Genomic DNA, 23,196 nt, shown 5'->3' with positions numbered 1-23,196 from the left:
ACTTGGGAAACTATAAGTCACATTTCTCTGACCCAAGACTGATGATGGTTAAACAACTCTGACTTTGGCTTGCTTGTCGTCTTCCCCCTACTCTCTCCTTCCCCTCCCTCCTCCCCCAGCTCAGAACTGAAGATATCCAAGCTCACTTGGCAATTTCTCCGGGCTTCGGAGTTGATCAGAATCTTATATACAAAGTAATCTGGTGCCCACCGGATGGGAAAAGATTCATTTGTCACCATCCGGCACCTTGTCAGCTAGCTGGGTGATTTGCTTTAGACATCCAGAGAGAAAGCAGCCATACACACGCAGGAGTGGAAGGGTAACAGAAGAGAGCTGAATGAAGTAACTATTTACCAAAGTGTGCTCAGCTTTAAGGGGACAGAGGATTGTAAAGAACCCCGGGACTAGCAACGGCTGGAAGTCGTCACCACTAGGCTTGAAAAAACAAGGAAAGAGAGCTGTCATCAACAAACAGTGGCTTGAGAACTTGGTAAAAAACGCCACCACTTCCGTGTTCCTAAGGATAAGGATGTGGAACCCTCGGAAGAAGGAACTTATCGACTCTTACTGAATCGGCGGCTTTCAGGACTTCTCGAGGCCGGTCAAGTCACCGGTCTCACTTAGACCTTCCCAGCCAAGAGTCCAAAATGACCAGTTTACTGCGACGAGTTGGGACTACAAGTCCCAGCATGCATCTCTCCGCTTCTATCGCAAACTTTTCAACTCTGGAGACTTCCGGAAGAATCGTTTGTCGGGACTTGTAGTTCCCCGGTTCGGGTCGGCCGTCTGCCGTAGGAGCCTGCTCATTGGAGCCCAAGTCACCGCCCCCTTCCCCTCGCGGTACATCGATGTCTCACACACGCACGCGCGGCGCGTGCCCACGCCCCTCCCGAGACCTAGGACGCAGGCGCGCGCACGCTCCCAGGGCCCGGTGGGCGGGGAGGGGGTGGTGCGGGGGAAGGAGGAGGGGGAGGGTGGGGGGGGTTAGGTGTCTATTGAGTAGACGGCAGTGGGGCACGACGAGAGCGGAGGTTCTGGTGCCAGGCTGGTCAACGCTGCATTGGGCTTAGAGCGGGCAAGAGATTCCGAAGCTAAGGGAGCGAACTTTGCGAGTAAGAGTCGGCCGCTGAGACCCAGAGGGCCGCTGGGGGCTAAGCCCCGGCCTAGGCCCCGCGGAGATGTCGGGCTGCGGAGCTTGTACTTGCGGAGCGGCGGCCGCGCGAATCTTGAGCTCATCGCTCGTCTCCGCTCAAAGAGGTAACGAAGTAGTCCCTCACCTGAGCCCTTGATCCAGGAGTGTCCTGGCGGGCGGTGGAGACTCCGGGGAGGGCAAGAGACCGCCCCCACCACTCGGTGCTTCTCCTGGCACCGTCCCCCCCAACCCCTTCCGTGGCATGGGACTCTGCCAACCTCTGGAGCAGCTGTTTCTCACATTTGAGGTGAACCCCTTGTGTTCCCCAACCCGCTGGCTTTCACGCCTTTGGGGCTAGAATGTGGGCGCTTCGCGGAAACCCTGAAAGCGGAGGACAAATTGCTCCGTTTGTTAAAAAGTGTCCCCAGACCCCACTCAGAGCTCCTCCGGGGACTGCCGGCTGCTCTGACTGCGGCTCCTTTTCCGGAGCCCGGCCGGGTTCCCCTCGGGCCTGTCGCGGGCCGCGCGAAGGGCGCGGCTGGAGGGCTGCCACTGTTGGGGTCCCCTGGGGCCTCGGGGCGCCAACCCGGCCGTCCCGGGCGCAGGCCGCGCGAGGCCCGGGGTGTCAGAGTCATTGTGCGGTCGCTCACACCGGGACGTAAACCGGACTCTTGTTGTTTCTAGGCGGCCGCGGGAAAGCGTCTGAGGAAGTGCCGATTATCTCAGCAGTTGTTTTTAAGTACTTGGGTGTCTCAGCAGTCGTTTGCCGGGTTTCCTAACTTGACAGTCGCAAATAGTTTTTGAAGGGTGGCGCTTGTTTACCTTTCCTTTCTGTTTATCAGGAGCTGCGAAGGGATGGTACCCCAGCAAAGAGATTCCGGAAGGGAAACCATTTTTCTCTTCCCTAAATCTATGAATAGCTGACAACAGGCTAGATCCTGTTTTAATCACTAAGTTGTAGGCAAATTCGTTTTGTTTTGCATTATCAGCTTGTGATCTCGGGGCGGAGGGGGAAAGCCCCCTATTCCTAATATTTAGCATCATTGTAAAATCCTTACTGTTTACTAAATGTTTATTTTCTGACAGTTTATTTCACACAGGGATTAAATGAGGTTGTGTGGGCAGAAGCATTTCCTAAAATGGTATGTAAATATAAAGGAGTGAATTTAGTCCCCATACACTGTTAAACCTGAACAAGTAGACATCCATATTCTAGGAATTTTGAGTTGCAAACACTTGAAAGTAACAGATAGTTGAATTCATTTATCAGACACACTTGTTGACAGCCCCCTGCGTGCCAGGCCCTGTTTTGGTGCTGGAGATGGAGGGGGGAATAAGTCCTCACCTTCAAGTTTAGAGAACTAGACAAAGAATAATATTGTTTCTGGGCCTGTATGAAATATGTGGGTGTTCTCCTTGGGTAGGGAAGGCTCCTTTTGACAAAAGTCTTCATTTCTATCAATTGTCCCTGAAAACTGAATTGTAGGAAGTGTGCAGTTTATTTTTCTTTTCAAAACAACAGCTCCTTTTAAAAATTAAATTTAGTAAAGCAACTATACTCCAATAAAAATTCATTAAAAAAATTAAATCTATTCTTAGGTAAGTAAAAAATTAATAGCTTATTTAGGAATTATCTGTTTGTTTCTCAGTTAATACAAGTTTACTAGAGCTTTTTAGAAATACCAAACCATAGCTTTTACTGTAAAGGAGTAAATTAAACTTAAAACGTGAGATATTACCCAATATCATTATAGAATTTAATATTTTTATGTGACAATGAAACATCAAATGGTTTTCACATGGATTTGAGACTTTCCCAAGGCTTAATTACATAAAATGTTTCTTTTCCATGGTAGAAACTGTATACATACGTCTACAAAAATATAAAGATAATTTTTTTTAAAGCCTGAAAAACCTCCAAGAAGGTTATTTTTATTTAGAATTCCTGGAAAGAGGAAGAGAGTGAAAGAAAAATTAGAATTGAACTTTAGTGTGTTATTCTTATGATTAGAGTTAAGAATTTCAGCAACATAATTAAATAATCTCATCAATGTAGTCTTCTACAGGAAATTGTACAGTGATTTAAGAATAAAAGGGGAGATGTCATAACTCCTCTGAAGTACAGTGCTGTTCTCTGTTTCTGTTCCTTTATCTGTCATGTTATACTTTAAAAACTTTAAATGGTAGTTTGAAAAATTACTTGATAAATTGTCATACTAGATACTGGATCTGTTTTCTTTTCCTGTTGGGCTGTATGTATCCAATTTAATATTTTCTTCACTGTTCTCTTTGAATATGAAATGTATATTAAAGTAAAAATTTTAATATTTTTTTTGCTCAAATTGCTGGTGTTTTCATTATTGGTGTATGTGTGTTTAAAATGTACCTTGCATATATAACAGTCAGTTTGCATTCTAAGTATGTGCATTCAAAAATGTTTGATTCCATTTAAAAAATCCTCAGTGACAATACTTGGTCTGAATTTGGCTGTGAGAGTTGTGTGATTCTGTATAACTCCCTTGATTTCTGGATGCTTTCTGTTCTTGTCCATTGAAAGGGTGTCACCTCATAAGGTAAATGAAGATTTGAAGATGCTCAAACTTGTTGGTTGGCATCCATAATTCTCATGATAGTTACAAAATGTGCCTAACTTAATAGTTTTTAGCTAGATTTTAGTTCCCTCCCTATCTTGTGATTAAATCCGAGACAAATTAAATAAGACAAAATGAATAAGTGATAGAACATCTTTATTTCCGGAATTACACACTATTTCCTAATCACTTCTCTTTTCTTGGGCATCTTCACCTTCAGACCAGTAGATGAGTAGCGTTAGTGAAAACCTGTCAAATATTTTTAAATTTGAGGAAAGCTATTATAGGAGTCATGTTATTTTTCTTTATTAGTAAGTATTCTATTAATAAGTATTCAGAATTCCTGAAGTAATAACTTGGACATAAAGTAAAAAGTTGAGATTATTAAAAGCAGTCAGTATCTAAATTGTGAGCATCGTGAGTGTTTGTTGAATTTTGTTTCCAATTTGTGTTAGGGGTCAGGTGTTTAAGAGAGCATCCGACTTGATTTGGCATTTCGTAAGTTGTTAAACACTTAAATATGTCACTACAAATAGCTAGTTTTAAATTTTCATTCTTTCGCTCTGTTTCTAAAATGCAAATTAAAGATCAGTTTATCTTTTAAGCTGAATCATTGGTGTTATTTTGGAGAATGCTTAGTTTAAGATTGAATATAGGAAGTATTTAGAAATTGAATAAAATATTCTCCTGTTCTTAAAAGCCCTAAAGTTTTTATACCTTATTCTAATACATAGTTTTTAAAAAACAGCTGCTCTGAAACTCAAAACTTTATCTTTATGACAGAAGTTTGTAAGTGGTTTAACTTTTAACTGTCTTCTGTCATTACTGCCAGGTAGTCTTTTGAAATATACTTGACATAAATACTTCCCCTTGTTTGGCTTTTAGATGTTCTTCACCTGGGTTCACAGGCTTCCAAAAGGCCCAGGGATAAAATTCAGAGGTTCTTTGAACTTTATTTTCAGTAGTCTCTGAGAGAAATGTAGCATTTCCTTGAGTTATAAATATAGGCAAGAAACTGTAGTAGTATTAGCAATACCTGTGGAATTGCCACCATTCCAAATCACAGATGTGTTCGTTTCACATTACACTCCTGATAGCCCAAAATATTGTTTACACTTTCCACTACTTTGAAATCATGGTTATTTTAAAAGCTGTTAGATCTTGTTTAATTTTGTTAAGAAGCATATTTTAACTACTTCATATATTAACTACTTCATATTTTAACTACTACATATATTAACTACTTCAGGATGATTGGGTTCCTATATATTTTATTCTGTACATTTAAAAATGTTCTGAATCGGCTTCATCAGCGTGCCAGAGGACAAAAAAAAAAGGGTTAACAATTCCTGATTGGCTTGCTGCAGTGCTTTCTGTGAAGATGTTATATGATTGGTGAATGACTGGTCATTTACATTGTTTTGTACAGTGGTTTTAAAAAGTGTGGTCCTCAAACCAGCAGCATAGGCATCATCTGGGAACTTGTTAGAAATGCATTCTTGGGTCCCACCTCATACTCTCTCAATCAGAACTAGGGAAGATCCCCGCACTCTGTGGTTTAACAAGCCCTCCAGGTGATTCTAATGCATGCCCAAGTTTGGGAACCAGTGGTTTAGTATTTATAGCATCATGTTGGTGTAGCCCTTAGATTATAGAATGTTAAAACACCACTTCAGTACCATACTATCAGGGCCACCAAAGAAGTTCTTAAATTTAGAAGTCTAAATGATATGAACATGTTTTTTAAATTGTATTTTCTGTGGTGACTGTGTAGTTTGGTTTCATATGTTACTTCATTAGTTATTTAAAGTGAAGGACTTATTTTTCTTTCTATTCAAGTAGATTTTAAAAGAATCATGTTCATTTTTATTTCCCTTAAATTCTCAAAGATAACCTCCTTTCAGCTTATTTTCTAATAGTATTAGATACTGTACATTGTTAAATGCTATTTTAAAAGATATAAGTGGAAAATAATATACTGTATGTGAAACTTCAGGTATAACTATTGTTCTAAACATCTGAGTACAAATATAACATCCAAGTACAAGTATAAAGGTTGTTACAATTGTAGTTTTCTTGGTGAATACATCATAAAAGTTCAGTTAAAAATTATACTTGTTGCATAGATTATAGTAAATTATTGTATTATGCTGTCTTTCATTTAATGGATGTTCTCAAGCACACACAAAATAGAACACTGAACCCCCAGATACCCATCATCCAGCCCCAAGGTACATTCAGCTTTCTGCATTCTTGATTTCATCTATCCCTCTCCCCCATAACTTTGTCTAAACTTGGTTTTTAGAGGGACATAGTCTTCTTGCCTGGAGAAGGCAGTGGCACTCCACTCCAGCACTCTTGCCTGGAAACTCCCATGGACGGAGGAGCCTGGTAGGCTGCAGTCCATGGGGTCGCTAAGAGTCAGACACGACTGAGCGACTTCACTTTCACTTTTCACTTTCATGCATTGGAGAAGGAAATGGCAACCCACTCCAGTGTTCTTGCCTGGAGAATCCCAGGGACGGTGGAGCCTGGTGGGCTGCCGTCTATGGGGTCGCACAGAGTCAGACACGACTGAAGCGACTTAGCAGCAGCAGCAGCAGTCTTCTTGCCTAGAGAATCCTGTGGACGGAGGAGCCTGGTGGGCTGCTGTCTGTAGGATCATGCAGAGTCAGACACGACTGACGCAACTTAGCATGCATGCATGCACTAGAGAAGGAAATGGCAACCCACTCCAGTATTCTTGCCTGGAGAATCCCAGGGACAGAGGAGCCTGGTGGGCTGCTGTCTATGGGGTTGCACTGAGTCGGACACGACTGGAGTGACTTAGCAGCAGCAGCAGCAGTCTTTAAATCATACTATGTCCTTGAAAAAACATTAATGTTTAGCTTAAATTTCATAAACAGTATTTAACAAGAGTCAGTTCAGTTCAGTCACTCAGTCGTGTCTGATTCTTTGCGACCCCATGGACTGCAGCACACCAGACCTCCCTGTCCATCACCAACTCCTGGAGTTTACTCAAACTCATGTCCGTTGAGTCATCACTGACTCAATGGCATCACCAATGAGAGTAATGGCTAACATAATTTACTGCAAAACATGGAAATGTTACACTTGAGAAAATTTGAAATGTCTTGAAAATGTTAATTATAAGGAATGCATCAAATTTTTTTTTCCTCAATATTCAAGCTTAATAGTGTTAAGCAAAATTTTATACTTTTGGGGTTAGGGACTGGGGTGTCATAATCCTTTTTCGTGTTCTTTGTGAATTTATATAGAAATAAAATTTTTTTCCTCTTTGTATCGTTGCTGAGTAATTTGGTGGGTTCATTTTTGTGCTTTGTGGAACTGGAGATGGCATGGTGATAAGTTATTCAGTATAAAAGGAGTTGGAAAATGGGAGAGAGTTGTTAATAAAACAGTTAACATAACTAAGCAGTTGTTTTGGAATTATTTTAACTACATAATTTTAAACCAGTTTTTGCATTTGAATACAACATATACATGTGTATATCTTTAAAAAAGCCCTAACGGGTGTAGAAACTAAATCCTGAGTTGTGAATTGTGCAGGGAATAAAGTGAGGGAGGCAAAATCAGTTTCTTAAGTTTAAGTGTTCACCACCACCACCACTGGCCTCACCCCCAAAGTTTAATCACCTCCTAATAGCTGTCTGGAAAACTTGCTTCATGGCCAATGTACATTATTAGCTTTTGCAAGATTCTAAGTAGCTCTAGGGTATTGAGGTCTGTGGAATTTTGTTTAACTAATGACTATCAATTTTCTTGTGTAGGGAGCAGTCTTTTAAGGACCAACTTGGGAAATACTGCCTCACAATATGGAGTATGGCTCTTTTGCCAATGACTGTAATTTATTTGGGAGTTTATTTTGTATTTATATGCAGAGAAGCAGGAGTCAGCAAACAATGATCCCATAGAACAGATCCAGACACCTATTTATTTACATTTTGTTTGTTCTTGTTGGTAGATATAAGACATATAACAATATAGAACATAAATGCCCTTGTTCCCCTTTCACACTTTGAAAGCGCCATTAATTGTTGTTTCTGGTCTTTTCTCACTTCCAAAGCACAGGTCTGGCCAGTTTTTGAGGATGGTGTCACCAGTTTGTACTATTGCTGTGAAAACTAACTTTTTCAACTTCCTTAATGCTTTAGGGATTTTTGTTTCCAGGGGATTTATTGAAGGTGTGTTAATATTTGATGTGTAGACTAAACAAATTTCATTGTATTTTCAGGTATTTCTTGTAGTCGTATTTATATACCGGTTTTAGGAAGGCTTGGGACCTTTGAAACTCAGCTTCTACGAAGAGCTCCTTTTAGAGCTTTTACAGAAACACCAGCATACTTTGCCTCAAGAGATGGGATAAGTAAAGATGGCTCTGGAGATGGAAATAAGGTATTTAATCTTTATTGGCATTTATATACATATTTGAGTTCCCTCATTTAAACAAATATAATAGTACTCTGTATTTCATTGGTTATATGTTTTCATTGTTTGGTTGCTAAGTTGTATCCTACTCTTTGTGACCCCATGGACTGTAGCCCACTAGGTGACTCTGTCCTGCATTTCCCAGGCAAGAATACTGGAGTGAGTTGCCATTCTCTTCTCTAGGGGATCTGCCCTACCCAGAGATCAAACCTGTGTCTCCTGCATTGCAGGCAGATTCCTTACTGCTGAGTCAGCAGGGAAGCCCATGTTTTCTGTAGGAAATATAAAATGATGTGAAGAATTTTATGTATTTTTATTTTGTGTATCAGCCTGAACCGTAACATTATTTGATAAGCATTTCATTGGTAAGCAGTAATTAAAATTTCTAACACCCCAACACAGTAAAGAAGCTTCATTAAATAATTTATGTAGTCAGTCTGATGGTTGGTTGGATTAAGAATAGCCATCCTTTTCTGCTTCTACACAGCTCTTAAAACTCATGATAATATAAACCTTACTTCATCCTCTACCTAAAAATCTTGGATATCTGTATGACTTAATGGTGGGCTACTCTGTAGCTCATTTGAAAAGACCCTGATGCTGGGCAAGATTGAAGGCAGGGGGAGAAGGGGACAACAGAGGATGAGATGGTTGGATGGCATCACCGACTCAATGGACATGAGTTTGGGTAAGCTCCGGGAGTTGGTGATGGACAGGGAGGCCTGGAGTGCTGCAGTCCATGGGGTCGCAAAGAGTCGGACACGACTGAGTGAACTGAACTGAACTCTGCAGCTAGGAAATAGGTGATTGGTAACTTTATTAGGTCAGTGAATAATCATGTTTTTTATCATGCAAATTTGGCTAACACTTGAGTTATTAATATGTATGAGACAAAATGCTAGGTGTTTTCATATACACACTTAATCCTAACAATGCCCCTCTAAAGTAGGTGAAATTATCCCTCCCCTTTTTTTTAAGAGACGACAGAAGTTAGATTTAAGAAAGTTGAGTCACTACTTGTCATGGTAATAACTCTCAATTCAATTTCATAGTAAGTTTTTTAGTTACTAATGCTTATTGATATTTTTTTCTCTAGTATTTACTGTCATTGAAAAAAAGCTAATTATTATACATGCTGGATCATACCATGTAAAGAAGGGAAACAGTAATTGTTTTTACTAGAACTGGTTTTTTTATAAGATTAATTACAAACAATATAAACATAAATTTAAATACAAACTTAAGTTACATGGTGGTTGCCTGAAAGTAATAATTGACACTTTTTCTTTTCTTGCACAAACATTAGAAATCAGCAAGTGAGGGAAGCAGTAAGAAATCAGGCTCTGGGAATTCTGGGAAAGGTGGAAACCAGCTTCGCTGTCCTAAATGTGGCGACTTATGCACACACGTAGAGACCTTCGTGTGTAAGTATTACTTCTTCTGTTCTTCTTTTTCCCTGCCTTTTCTGTAAATCATTAATTGCACAGAAATATATACATTATACCTTATATACATCAGAATTATTTTTTTCCTGAACTTACAATAGTCTCTCTTATAGTCACCAGATACTAAAAATCTCCTGAACTAGTAATGCTTTGAACTATTATGGTATAAGATAATTTAAGAAAACTCTTTGCTTATTTGTTTTGCTTGTGTGTGTTAGTCGCTTAGTCGTGTCCAGCTCTTTGCGACCCTGTGGACTGTAGCCCACTAGGCTTCTCTGTCCATGAAATTCTCCAGGTAAGAATACTGGAGTAAGTTGGCATTCCCTTCTCCAGGGGATCATCCCGACCCAGGGATCAAACCTGGGTCTCCTGCATTGCAGGTAAATTCTTTACCATCTGAGCCACCCGGCAATTTTAATTGATAAACAATTCTTAATGGTTAAGCTGTGTTGAGACGAGCCCCGAGAGGCAGGCTATATGCTTAGGAATGGAATGGCTTGGTGAGGTGGTAACTGTTTAGCTTTTTAAGGGACTGCTGTAGATGTTGCTAACAAGGTATAAGGGCTTCCCTGGTAGCTCAGCTGGTAAAGAATCTGCCTGCAATGTGGGAGACCCCAGTTCTATTCCTGGGTCAGGAAGATCCCCTGAGGAGGGGATAGGCTACCCACTCCTGTATTCTTGGGCTTCCCTGGTCGTTCAGATGGAAAAGAATCGGCTTGGAACGTGGGAGATGCGGGTTTTATCCCTGTGTTGAGAAGATCCCCTGGAGAAGGGAATGGCAACCTGCTCCAGTATTCTTACCTGGAGAACCTCCATGGACAGAGGAGCCTGATGGGCTACAGTCTGTGTGGTCACAAAGAGTTGGACACGACTGAGCAACTAAGCATAGTACAGCACATAGATGTTGTACCATTTACAGCCCCACTAACAAGGTAGGTATACGGGTTCTAATTTCTTTACATCCTCAACATTTGTGTCTTTTTTTAAATTATAGCCATCATAGGAATAGAAAGTGGGATTAATATCTCATCATGGTTGTGATCTACATTTCCCTAATGACTAGATGTTAAATATCTTTTCATGTGCTTATTGACCATTTGTATGTCTTCTTTGGAGAAGACTAAAGTTTCTGTCCATTTTTAGCTTGAGTTATCTTTTTCTTTCTTTTTCTTTTTTTTGTGTGTGGGGGTTATCTGTTTATTGTTGAGGTGGAAGAATTATTTATTCTGCATACTGGACCCTTATCTAGATTCATGATTTGTAAATATTTTTCTTATCCTATGGGTAGTTCTTTATTTTTAAATGCTATATAGGAGTCAGTTAACTTTTACTATAAAGACCGAATAGTAAATATTTTAGACTTTATGGGCCATATGGTCTCTGTTGTGACTTTTCTCTTTTGTTGTTACTGTGCGAAAGCAGCCATAGAGTGTAAAGGAGTGAAATCGGCTGTGTTCCAATGAAGTTTTGTGTATGACACTGAAATTTGAATTTCATTAACTTTCATTGTCATTTTTTTAAATGTAAAAGCTGTTCTTAGCTCTTTGATCTTCCTGTACATATTTCATCTCACAAATATGTTTATAGTGATTTTTATGTTTTCTTATAGTGGTATTACTGTTGCTTGACTGTGTTGAAATAAAATACCATTTCTGTCAGTCCCATTATGAGTATTTAGAAAATCATCAGAAATTAAAATAATATCTAAGATTGTTGATTATAAGTATATATATTAATTTTTTCTTTGCCCTTTTTTTCCCCTTTTAAAAAATAACTTTATGAATAGTGTCCCTAGTTTTATTTAAGGTAGAGCCTTTAGTTATGGGGTTTTTTATTTTGGGCTTTTCTTGGGATTTTTAAAAAATTTCTTCTTATTTAACTTAAGGGGGAAATTGAGGGATAATTTATATACAGAAAAGGAAAGAAAATGCATGGATTCTGAATGTACAGTATGATGGATATACATACCAGTATTTGCAGCACCCCAGAAGGCTCCCTCTGGAGAAGGCAATGGCACCCCACTCCAGTACTCTTGCCTGGAGAATCCCATGGATGGAGGGGCCTGGTAGGCTGTAGTCCATGGGGTCGCTAAGAGTTGGATATGACTGAGTGACTTCACTTTCACTTTTTTTTCTTTTTCTTTTCTTTTTTTTCACTTTCACTTTTCACTTTCCTGCATTGGAGAAGGAAATGGCAATCCACTCCAGTGTTCTTGCCTGGAGAATCCCAGGGACGGGGGAGCCTGGTGGGCTGCCGTCTATGGGGTTGCACAGAGTCGGACACGACTGAAGCGACTTACCAGCAGCAGCAGCAGCAACAGAAGGCTCCCTCATGTTCTTTCCCAGTCGCTAACAAGAGATTGGTTTTGCCTGTTTTTGTATTTCATTTAAACAGAATCATACTGCATGTTACCTTGCTTTTGGATGGAGCTTTTAGTTTTTATTTTTATGTATATAATACTTTTTGAAGGCTTACTGTAATTATGTGTCTCATAGAGTGAGGATAAACTTTTATGCAGTGGTTTGGAGATTTTATGTTTGACCCTGAAACTTTTTCAGAATTATGAAGAACTTTCATTTAAACAAATATCCTGAAAAAGTTTTTACTAAGGTAATCTTTCTTCTGTTGTTGATATACTATACAAGCATGTTTATTGGCATCAGTATTCTGTTTGTAAAGAAATATAGAATACCTGTAGTAATCATTTTAAATGGAGGAGGTTTATTTATCCCTTGAAAATTTAACAAAATCAGATTTTGCCCCTTGTTTTTAGGAATAAAAAATATGCATTGCAATGTTTGTTTACTTGTTTTTCTGAAATAGCGTTTTGATAAGTTGAACCTGGATATATGTTGAACCTGTTTCAATGTGAAACAGTACTGCAAATATTCAGGTAGAATTTGAGCAACCCTTCAAAGAGGAATGAGGAATAAGCAAAGAGGAATGTTTTTGTCGCTTTTTTCTTTCCCTTTGACCTAATTTCTTCAGAGAAATATTTTGTTCTTGTGTTCTCAGGCCAGATTTTCCCGTGACACAGCCTGAACTAGATTAGAGGCTTCACTGCCCTTTAATCCTTGCCCTGTTTACTACCATCAGTAACAATTATAAACTGGTGCCTGGTCATAACATAAAGCCACTGTCTTTTCCATTGATGGGAATTGGTGATAATGAATTTTGACTTGTGTTAATCAAAAGTACTTGAAATAGCTTGATCTTTTACTTTAGGGAAGCCTTATTAGGTGATTGATAAATGGAATACACAAGTGATCCCTCATCTACTTTAAAATTTGTGGCTGGAATTTGTCCAGAATGTATATTTTTGATTGTCTTTTTGTTTAAGAGCAGATATGTAATAATTAAATTGGTTGAATTAATAATTAAATTTATTTTTAAAATGTGGACTTGTCTATTTTTTTTTAAACTTCTATTATTTTGTGAAGATTGAGGTGTGCTTGCCAGTCAGTGCAGTTTTTTGTAATCTGTGGATAGGTGGTTACAATAGTCCCAAAGGCAGAGATTCCCATAGTTTTAAAAATCATTTTTCTTTGCTTTTTTACCTGTTTAGTTAGGTTACACAAACGTAACACAAAAATATATTACTAGACCTACCAACATGTAACTAATTCCTGTGTATATTTTGCTCTGAATCTGTTAATAGTCTGTATAGGATTCTCTACCATGCTGCTTTCTGAGGTTCTTGGTTACCATTAGTGGAATTAGGCTTGGAGAAGATTAAGAATATGTGCCTGTATCCTAAAAGAGAGAAAAGAGGAAATCACTTTTGTTTTAAACACAAGATACCTATAGCTGATGCCTTGGAATTGAGAAACCCGTTTCATCTTCACTTTAACTGCCCTGCGCTGTTTCCAAAAGCTGTATGATTATATTTTGTTAGTTTCTTAGGTTGTTTTTTTTTTTTTTAATATTTATTTATTTGACTGTGTTGGGTCTTAGTTGCAGCATATGGGATCTGTGTTGCATCATATGGGATCTTGCATTGTTCACGGACTCTCCGGTTGTGGTGCATGGGCTTAGTTTCTCCATGACTGTGGGATTTTACTTCCCTGACCAGGGATTGAGCCTGTGTCCCCTGCATTGCAAGGCAGATTCTTAGCCCCTGGACCACCAGGGAAGTCCCAGTTTCTTAGTGGTTTTTAGGTCAAAGAAATAGGAATTAGTGGAATAAAGATAATAAGAAAGGTATAAAATAATTTTATATATTTACCAAGTCAAGGTCTTAGAAATGCTCACAGGTTTGAAAAGAACCTTAAGTATATATATATTTTACATTTTTTAGGGATTAAAATGGATTTTTATCTTTCAACTTTTGTGTGTGTGTAATTTTTTTGTAGTAAGATGTTAATTTTATTACAGATTAATTTATTTGTACTTTACTTTTTTCCCACAGTTTATTCATTCTCATATTTGAATAAAATAATTACTTAATATAGTGGTAGTTTTTAAAATTAACTTGAGGGTGAATTCCCTGGTAATGGTTAGATGACACCCCACTTTCACTGCCAGGGGTCCGGGTTCAGTCCTTTGGGGAACTAAGATCTCGGGAACTGTGCAGTGCACCCCACCCCACCCCCAAAAGAAAAATCCAAAACTTTAGTGAATGGAGAAGTTGAAAGAATTTCAATCAATCTTTTCTCTAGATAAAATCTGTCACACCTAGCTGAAATGAATAGAATGTAGTTTACTGAACTCATATTTATCATCTATTTTAAGTACAAATTAGGCTGGCTGTTGTGGCTAGTGGAGTGAACTACAAGATTTTCGTCAAGTACGTAGGTTTCAATTTTCAATGAGTCTTTAAAGTTAAATAGTATTTGAGTTATTTTTCTGTGTCCTTTTACAGCATCCACCCGCTTTGTGAAGTGTGAAAAATGTCATCATTTTTTTGTTGTGTTATCAGAAGCAGACTCAAAGAAAAGCATAATTAAAGAACCTGAATCAGCAGCAGAAGCTGTAAAATTGGCATTCCAACAGAAACCGCCTCCTCCCCCCAAGAAGGTATAAGTCCTCGCTCAGTGTTATAAACATTTTATCTTGAAAACATTTCAATGCTTCCCCTCTCTCCAGTTTATATTGAATCTTAATACTAGTATCTAAACAAGTTTTGTAAGTTCTTTATAATATAGCCTGTGTCTGGCTGAATTGTTACTGATATTTGATACTTGAAATTTAGGTATGGGGTCCACTGCTGTTTTCCCATATCATGATTACTGTGTTCATAGCAATGAAATACAGCTGATGGTTATTAGTGTTAATACTAAGTTAATCTAAAATGATATCCTTAAAATAGAACAGCTGGGGATTTGTTTTTGTTAGTTTGGATCCCTAAATAACAGCAGCCTGCAGTTTTTCCCTCTTAAATTAATCTACTTTATTAGAGGTAAAACAGCCTCAGGCTAACAATAGAAGCAAGTATTTTTTCATGACCAATGTGCCAGGGCACTTCTGTATAACACTGTGACTTTTGTGGTGTCAGCTCTTTCTTGAAGCCTCAGGTGGATTGTGATTTAGCCATGTGAGACACAGCAGAGTATACCACCAGCTTCACTGGTACTTGGCGTGTTCTTTCTGAGAAGGAGGAGCCCTGCTTCTGGGCTGTGTTATTATCTCTGGCCGTGTCTCAGGTGGTGTTTGCACACTTGTTATTTCTCACCCTCTGCTTTCTTTGACTGTTTAGATACCAGTGCATTTGTTTCTGCAAATGTGCTAAATCGTGGGTGTAATTCATGAAGAATGATGATTTTTAAAAACCATAACAACATATATATGGTCAACCATTATACAATTTGTTATGTAAAAATAAATAAAGTAATGGAAACTACAGGTGTTAAGCTTTATGTTCCTCACTAATTTGTATAGACTTCAGAATCTGAGTTGGAGTTCTAGAGAATAAAGTTCTAGAAAATAACTCTTTTCAGGAGTTGGTGAATATTAGCAGTTAACTTCTGTTAACTAAAAGCTGAAAGAATTTACCCTAGGTGCTAAGCCATTGGAAATAACCAAATTTCATATAGAGCTTTAGTTTCTACCAAGAATAAGAGTTTTAGATTGCCATTTAGAAAAATGCATAGCTTTAAAGTTAATATCTGAGAAAAAGCTAAATGTTTGTGAGTATTAAAGCACATTGATACAGGTGGTATAATGATTTTTGAGTATATAATGCCTATTTTATTCTTAAAAAGTTTTAAAGAGATAGGAATACCAGACCACCTTACCTGCCTCCTGAGAAATCTGTATGCTGGTCAAGAAGCAACAGTTAGAACTGGACATGGAACAACAGACTGGTTCCAAATTGGGAAAGGAGTACATCACGGCTGAATATTGTCACCCTGCTTATTTAACTTATATGCAGAGTACATCATGTGAAATGCCAAGCTGGATGAAACAAAAGCTGGAATCAAGATTGCGGGAGAAATATCAATAACCTCAGATATGCAGATGATACCACCCTTATGGCAGAAAGTGAAGAAGAACTAAAGAGCCTCTTGATGAAAGTGAAAGAGGAGAGTGAAAAAGCTGGCTTAAAATACAACATTCAGAAAACTAAGATCATGGCATCTGGTCCCATCACTTCATGGCAAGTAGATGGAGAAACAATGGAAACAGTGACAGACTTTATTTTCTTGGGCTCCCAAATCACTGCAAATGGTGACTGCAGCCATGAAATTGAAAGATGCTTGCTCCTTGCAAGAAAAGCTATGAGCAACCTAGACAGCATATTAAAAAGCAGAGAATTACTTTGCCGACAAAAGACTGTCCAGTCAGAGCTGTGGTTTTTCCAGTAGTCATGTATGGATGTGAGAGTTGGACTATAAAGAAAGCTGAGGACAAGGAATTGATGCTTTTGAACTGTGGTGTTGGAGAAGACTCTTGAGAGTCGCTTGGACTGCAAGGAGATCCAACCAGTCAATCTTAAGGGAAATCAGTCCTGAATATTCATTGGAAGGACTGATGCTGAAGCTGAAGAACTGGCTCATTGGAAAAGTCCCTGATGCTGGGAAAGATTGAGGGTAGGAGGAGAAGGGGACGACAGAGGATGAGATGAGATGATTGGATGGCATCACCCACTCAATGGACATGAGTTTGAGCAAGCTCCGGGAGTTGGTGATGGACAGGGAAGCCTGGTGTGCTGTAGTCCATGGGGTTGCAAAGAGTTGGACATGACTGAGCGGCTGAACTGAACTGAATGCTTATTTTGAAAAAATTAGTTTTGTAATCTTTGTGAAGAATATCATTCATATGATTGAAAGAGGTGTAAAATTTTTTTTAATTGATTTCATTAATGATAACAGCTTTAGACCCATGGTAGCAAGTATAGGTATTATAATTGACTTTAATATTAACTTTCAAAAATTAGGATCATTGGCATTGTTTATAGAACAGAAACTGGCATAGCACTGGAAAAGTATAGGAATACTTTGTTAAGTTAGAGAACAAATGAATGGTGTGTTGTATCTTTAAGGTATGGGGCCTCTGAAATTATTGCTGCATAATGTATCATGCCCTTGGCATTTTGTTTTGAATGAAAGTCTTTGTTCAAATTTAAAACTGTAAGCAAGTGAGTTCAGCATGGTTAACTCCACACTTCCACCGCAGGGACACAGGTTCCATCCGTGGTAGGAAAAGTTCTTTGTGCGTGTGGTGCAGCCAAAAAGTGCTTGGTATTTAACTCTAATGTGTGTATATTGTGATGACTCACAGTAAATTGTTCATTCCTAATCATTTTTCAGATTTATAACTACCTCGACAAGTACGTTGTTGGCCAATCGTTTGCCAAGAAGGTGCTTTCAGTTGCTGTATACAATCATTACAAGAGAATATATAATAATATCCCAGCTAATCTGAGACAGCAGGCAGAAGTTGAGAAGCAGACATCATTAACACCTAGAGGTTAGTGTTTTGATAATTGACCAAAATAGAGATTACTGTGCTTAGAGGTAATCCTTATTTGCAACTCTTTGCTTTTGTCTTAAAATACTTTTAGTACAGTACGGCATTTTTCAAAATACAGGTTGCTTCCCGTTAGTGGTTCATGAAATCATTCCAGTTCATTTCCAGCATTTAAAAAAGAGAGTTAATAAGTGTGAGTAGAAAATATCAGAGTCTGTTAACTTGTTAAGTATTATTTCTTAAAACTTTATTTTCAGGTATATGTGCTTAGGTTCTTGGGTACAAATTGAGACATCATTTTTGAGTTGTAGACTTCACCACAGGTAGTTCTTGTTGACTAGATCCTTGCAGTGTTCTGTATACAACTCTTGAGTTCTTCTCTTTTGGGTTCAGGACACAGAATTTAATTTTCCTAAGTCAGAGATATATGGAAATGATACCTCTTACAGAACATATTCAGCACTCTTTCCGTTTTGGCCTCCAATACACAGTGCAAGGTTCAGGGCAAATTTGTAAGTGATTCAAAGTATAATTCCTATTAATGATCGATTCTAATGTACCAATATACTGTGTAATGTCAACTTACTATGGACAATGTATATGTTATATTAACAGAATGATTTTATTTAAAAAACTATGAATACAGTAAAATGTAAATAAGGGTTTCTTTTTTTTTGGCTAGGGAGCTGTAATTTTGGAGTTGTTCTACAGATATCTATTGTTTACATTCTTTTAGCTATGTTATAATTTTATGGAGTTTTGCTAAGTACTTTCAGTATTAAATTACTTTTAGTAGGTACTAATATATAATTTATTGCCTTAATGAAGACACTTGTTCACTGTTTGAACTTACTGTAAAATATTTACATAGTAGGATCAATTACTTTTTTAGAAAGTATAAATCATACTAACTGATGAAGGACCTGGAACCTTTATGATTTATAAGGTCCAAATATTGTTGTTTGGTCATGGAGCAAAATAATTTTTTCTGATTCCTTCAGTCAACAAATTAATAGTTAAACTCTTCTAGGTGCTGGAAAAGCAAATGGTTATATGGTCTTTATAATGAGGGATTTAAATTCTTATTGAAGACCTAAATTACTACATTTCTTTTCTTAAAATAGATAACAACTTTGTATTTGATAAATGTGAATATTAGCAACTATACAGCCATCATTAAGCATGTTTGGGTTTTTTTTTTTTTTTAATACAGAAAAGAGGTAGCATATAAATTCTTTCATAATTTATAGAAAGCTGAAAAAACATTAATGAACATATTCTTTATATTTGGAAGAGGGCAAGAAGTGGAATACTCCTTGTTTGTTCCCCTAAATTAAGCAAATATATAATATTTTCATGTTGCCATTTTCATCCTCTTTCTTAGAGTTAGAAATAAGAAGACGGGAGGATGAGTACAGATTTACAAGTAAGTGACCTCTCTTCAGGTCCTCCTCTGTAATCATTCTTCCTTTTTAGATTTACCTCAGTGGAGTTTGTCAGCACTAGTGATAGATCTGTGCTTGTTTGTGTATTACTAAGAAAGGCATCGTATATTATCTAAACCTGTTTGTTATACATGGCATATATAACTTTGAAAGTTTTATAGCTAATTTGTGTAGTTAATAGATGTTGGGTTGTTTTAGATATTTGATTTTATCTTTTCTATTGTGATATTTCTTATAACATAAAGAAATAAGTATTATATGTAGTTTTCCCCTATAAATCTATATCTGCATATTAACAGAAGTTGTATTTTTTAAAATTTGTACCTTGAATGTTATATCCTTTTTTTTTTTTCCTTAAAAAAAAGGAATAAAAGTTGATCTGCCTGTAAGTGACAGATTTTAAGGGAGGTGTATTATCTTTCAGCTACTCTTTGCCAGAAGCTACATTATTTTTTGGTGTTTATGAAACTTAGTGTAGGCTTACAAAATTATACATAACCTCCAGCTCACTATTGAGAGCTCTAGACTGCCCCTAAAAGCATCAGGGGGTCTGATGGAGGGTATGGAATGACCTCATAAACCAATGATAGTGGCCATTCTGATGTCTTGCACCCATTTCTTTGGAGGTGGAGATAGCTGCTACACAAAGACAGGGTGAAGGTTCCAAAGTTACCATAAGAAGATTCATTCTTATTCCATTACCATAAGAAGATTCATGTTGTCACAAAAGACAAAAAATAATAGATAAACCAGTGTGAACATTTTTCACTTAAAAGTTTGATAAGTTTACATTTGCCTTTGAACCAAACAATATTATACATCTAATATTTGAACATCAGAATATTATACTGTATATTCAGGATGAACCATGAGAACATAATGAGTTCAGCAACTCTGGCATAAAATTTATTACATGTAATAAAATATGCTGTCATTATATATTCATAATTTTGGGCAGATGGCTGGTGAAACTAGTATGAATTAGTAAAGTATCATAGTGATTTAATACAAATGTTAACAAGTAATAGTATTTAAGGACGTAAGCAAAATAATTTGTAGTTACATATATTGATTGGCTTAGAAATTAATATTTTTAGAGCTTATGTAGAATTTGTATAATTTAGTCTTCTCCTAGGTGGGGTATTAGGTTCTAATGTTAGGACATTGGGCCAGAGTCATATATAATTAAAATATTCTTGGAAATTTCTTTGGAAATCAGATGTTAGAGATCAACATGCGTCTCTAACATTTTAAGACTGATAGTTTCTTGCTCTCATCATTGGAACACAAATTTTTCTGATGTTAAATACCAGGTGAACTAGTTGGCTTGCGTATGAGGGCTATGTTATACCCTATTGCTCCATACAACTAACTATTCTAGCCTGCTTACTCAATAGTCCTCATTGTTAAGGGCTGCTTAGGCAATACGAGATGTGCACAGAGACTTAAAGAACAGGAGTGTTTTCTCAAGTTTACCCTGGGGCATATTTTCATAAATGTAATGACAAGCATCATTTGTTCTGTACTATTTAAATGATTCCTCTTTTTTAAAAAACTTAAAGTTGAATATATGTCATGTGATTCCACTGTAGGTAAAATGCTTCTTATAATTTTGTTCAAGTTACCTAAATCATCTTTTCCCCACTGGGCAGACCTGTTCTTCAGCCAAGCACCTCCTTATGCTGTCACAATTCCTAACTAGATTTTGCTGAAATAAAAAAAAAGTTTTTGGTTTTGTTTGGTAGGGGACAGCTAGCTAACTGAAGACTGCCTTTTTTTTAACCTGATGTGAATTGCAGTGAGGCATAACATTGTGAATTATTCACTGACCATTAACCCTCAAATGGTACAGTTTAATTAAATTCAAATATTTATTTAATGCCTATTATTTGGTGAAGAGAATAACCCTTTACCAAAGGATGTGATGCAAAGATAGTTTGAAAATGACAGCCAGATGGAACAGGATTTAAGTAGTATGTTTGCTGAACATCTGTCTGTTGGTTTGCTTAAAATAATAAAGCATTGGAAAATACTGATATTCTTAAAAACAAGCTACAACTAAATCTAGAAAATATAGACATACGATATGAGCCCAGGTACCTTAAATGCTGAGAGCCAGGAGCAATGTGGATATTTACAAATCTAGCTAGTTCAAAAAAGTATTGGGATTCTTTCCTTCAGCTGAGAGGGTGAGAATAAGATTTTTTTTAAAAGGGATCCAGCTGATAAAGTCTTAGTTCAGCAGCACTATAATTCCCGTGTAATTTTTGTATGTCTGCTAAAGGAAATGCGGTGATCCAATTGAGATCCTGTAAAATCAGAAATTCAGGTAGGGCCAGGGATAATGAGTCTTACCATGCTTGGTTTCTCTGGTAGACTCACAGCATCATTTTTAAGTGTGGGAGAGATTGTAGAGTAATTCCCTAAGGAAGCAGGCTCAGTAAAGCCAAGTGACTTGCTGTGTTCCTGTGATAGAGCTGAGACTAGAACCCAAGCTTTCTATTCCTCAGTTCAGTGTTTTACCCTTTCTCTACAGCACTGTTTCTTTTCATTTGTACAAATATATGTACATATACCTTTGTCTTTCAGAGTGCCTCCAAATCAATTGCATTTTGTTCTTAAACCTCCAGTTATGTGTTTAACATTGATAGGGAAGGTGTTAGCCATTTTATAGATTAGGGCACAGAAACAAAGTGTGTGTGATGATATACCTCAGGATCATATAGTTCTTCAGAGGCAAAGAAAGGACCAAATTTCTGAAGCTTTCTGACTCCTGACACTGTTCTTCTGTTATACTGCCTTCTTTTCAGTTAAAGGATATTCTTCATACAAGTTTATATAAATAAGGAAGGTAAAAAGAATACTTTCCTTTGCTTGAGGTTCTATGAATAATCATCATGTATTACACATTTGTCATTAGATAATTTGAGGCTTCCTTCCCTTTTAGGTAAGACAAAAAAATGTCAGAATATTATTTTTTTCTAAATAAGTAATTGGTTTTAGATGTAAGGTTTGGGCATTTTTTCAAGTGAAAGCAAATGAAGCTCTAATACCTTTGGCATTTTTTCAGAGTTGCTTCAGATTGCTGGAATTAGTCCACATGGGAATGCTTTAGGAGCATCAGTGCAGCAACAGGTAAATCAACAAATACCTCAGGAAAAACGAGGAGGTGAAGTATTGGATTCTTCCCACGATGACATCAAACTTGAAAAGAGTAATATTTTGCTGCTTGGACCAACTGGGTCAGGTAAAAAACTTACTTAAAAATTTGCCACTCATTTAAGAAAATAGAATATAAATGACTCTGTAACCTGTGTCTTATGACTGGGGGATTCTCACTCTTAAGAAGAAAACCTAAGGCCCATTGTTACTGTTTATATTTATAGGTAAAACTCTTCTGGCACAAACTCTAGCTAAATGCCTTGATGTCCCTTTTGCTATCTGTGACTGTACCACTTTGACTCAGGCTGGATATGTAGGTGAAGATATTGAATCTGTGATTGCCAAGCTACTCCAAGATGCCAATTATAATGTAGAAAAAGCACAACAAGGTATGTTTCAGCAAGTTTGTCTGTCCTCAGATACAGTCTGTTGAGGAAGCAGTCTAATAGCAAGAGATAATATAGTTTTTGTTTTGAGTCAGAGTCAAATTCAATAACTATATAAAAGTAGCTATGTCTAAGTTTTCTAGCATACTGACTAAGGGCCACAAAGTTTGCTTTGTCTTATTGTCATAAGTTGGCAATATTACTAGAGTGAAAACCGGCCAAATTATTTATTCCATTCTGTTCTAGCTTTCCTCCAGATTCCTAATGCTGAAATGGGTTGGGGGAGGGGAAAAAGACAAGTGCAAGAGAGGGCAAGATATATATAGCAACATATTAACTTATCTACTACCTAGGGAGTGTAGGGAGTGTTGTAGATGCTACATTTCTCCTTTCCTTCTGTATCCTCTCTCCTTGTTTACACGAAGAGCTTGACAGCTTCCTGTCTAAATTCCTTTAGGACAAGAATATAGATGGAAAAAATAAGCTGAAGTTTAGCTAGTACCAGCCTTTTGCTTTCACACTGTACCTCTATCTCTGCTTCTTAGAATAAAGAACCTGAAAACATTAGTGGGGTAGCTAACTATAATAGTCATAGAGAATTGGTCATCTTACCCAAGTGTTATTTTTACCCAAATGATGGAAGAATAAATTATAAAATGTTTACACAAAATGATGTAT

The 23,196-nt window shown here is 37.4% G+C and overlaps 1 protein-coding gene across 1 annotated transcript in view; it reads left to right on the top strand.

Annotated features, from left to right (window-relative positions):
• The first annotated feature begins 975 nt into the window (after positions 1-975).
• Positions 976-23,196, top strand: part of CLPX (caseinolytic mitochondrial matrix peptidase chaperone subunit X) — a 37,032-nt gene continuing 14,811 nt past the window's right edge. Inside the window, exons 1-8 of the mRNA XM_055536718.1 lie at positions 976-1,257; positions 7,979-8,139; positions 9,479-9,596; positions 14,479-14,633; positions 17,366-17,525; positions 18,910-18,951; positions 22,041-22,217; positions 22,357-22,521. Of these exons, the coding sequence (XP_055392693.1) occupies positions 1,179-1,257; positions 7,979-8,139; positions 9,479-9,596; positions 14,479-14,633; positions 17,366-17,525; positions 18,910-18,951; positions 22,041-22,217; positions 22,357-22,521 (1,057 nt within the window). The 5' untranslated portion in view covers positions 976-1,178. The remainder of the gene's footprint in view (positions 1,258-7,978; positions 8,140-9,478; positions 9,597-14,478; positions 14,634-17,365; positions 17,526-18,909; positions 18,952-22,040; positions 22,218-22,356; positions 22,522-23,196) is intronic.

This window comes from Bubalus kerabau, chromosome 10 (assembly GCF_029407905.1).
Source record: "Bubalus kerabau isolate K-KA32 ecotype Philippines breed swamp buffalo chromosome 10, PCC_UOA_SB_1v2, whole genome shotgun sequence".
NCBI lineage: Eukaryota > Metazoa > Chordata > Mammalia > Artiodactyla > Bovidae > Bubalus > Bubalus kerabau.
Note: the sequence above shows the minus strand (reverse complement) of the source record. Positions and strands in the feature narration are given on the sequence as shown.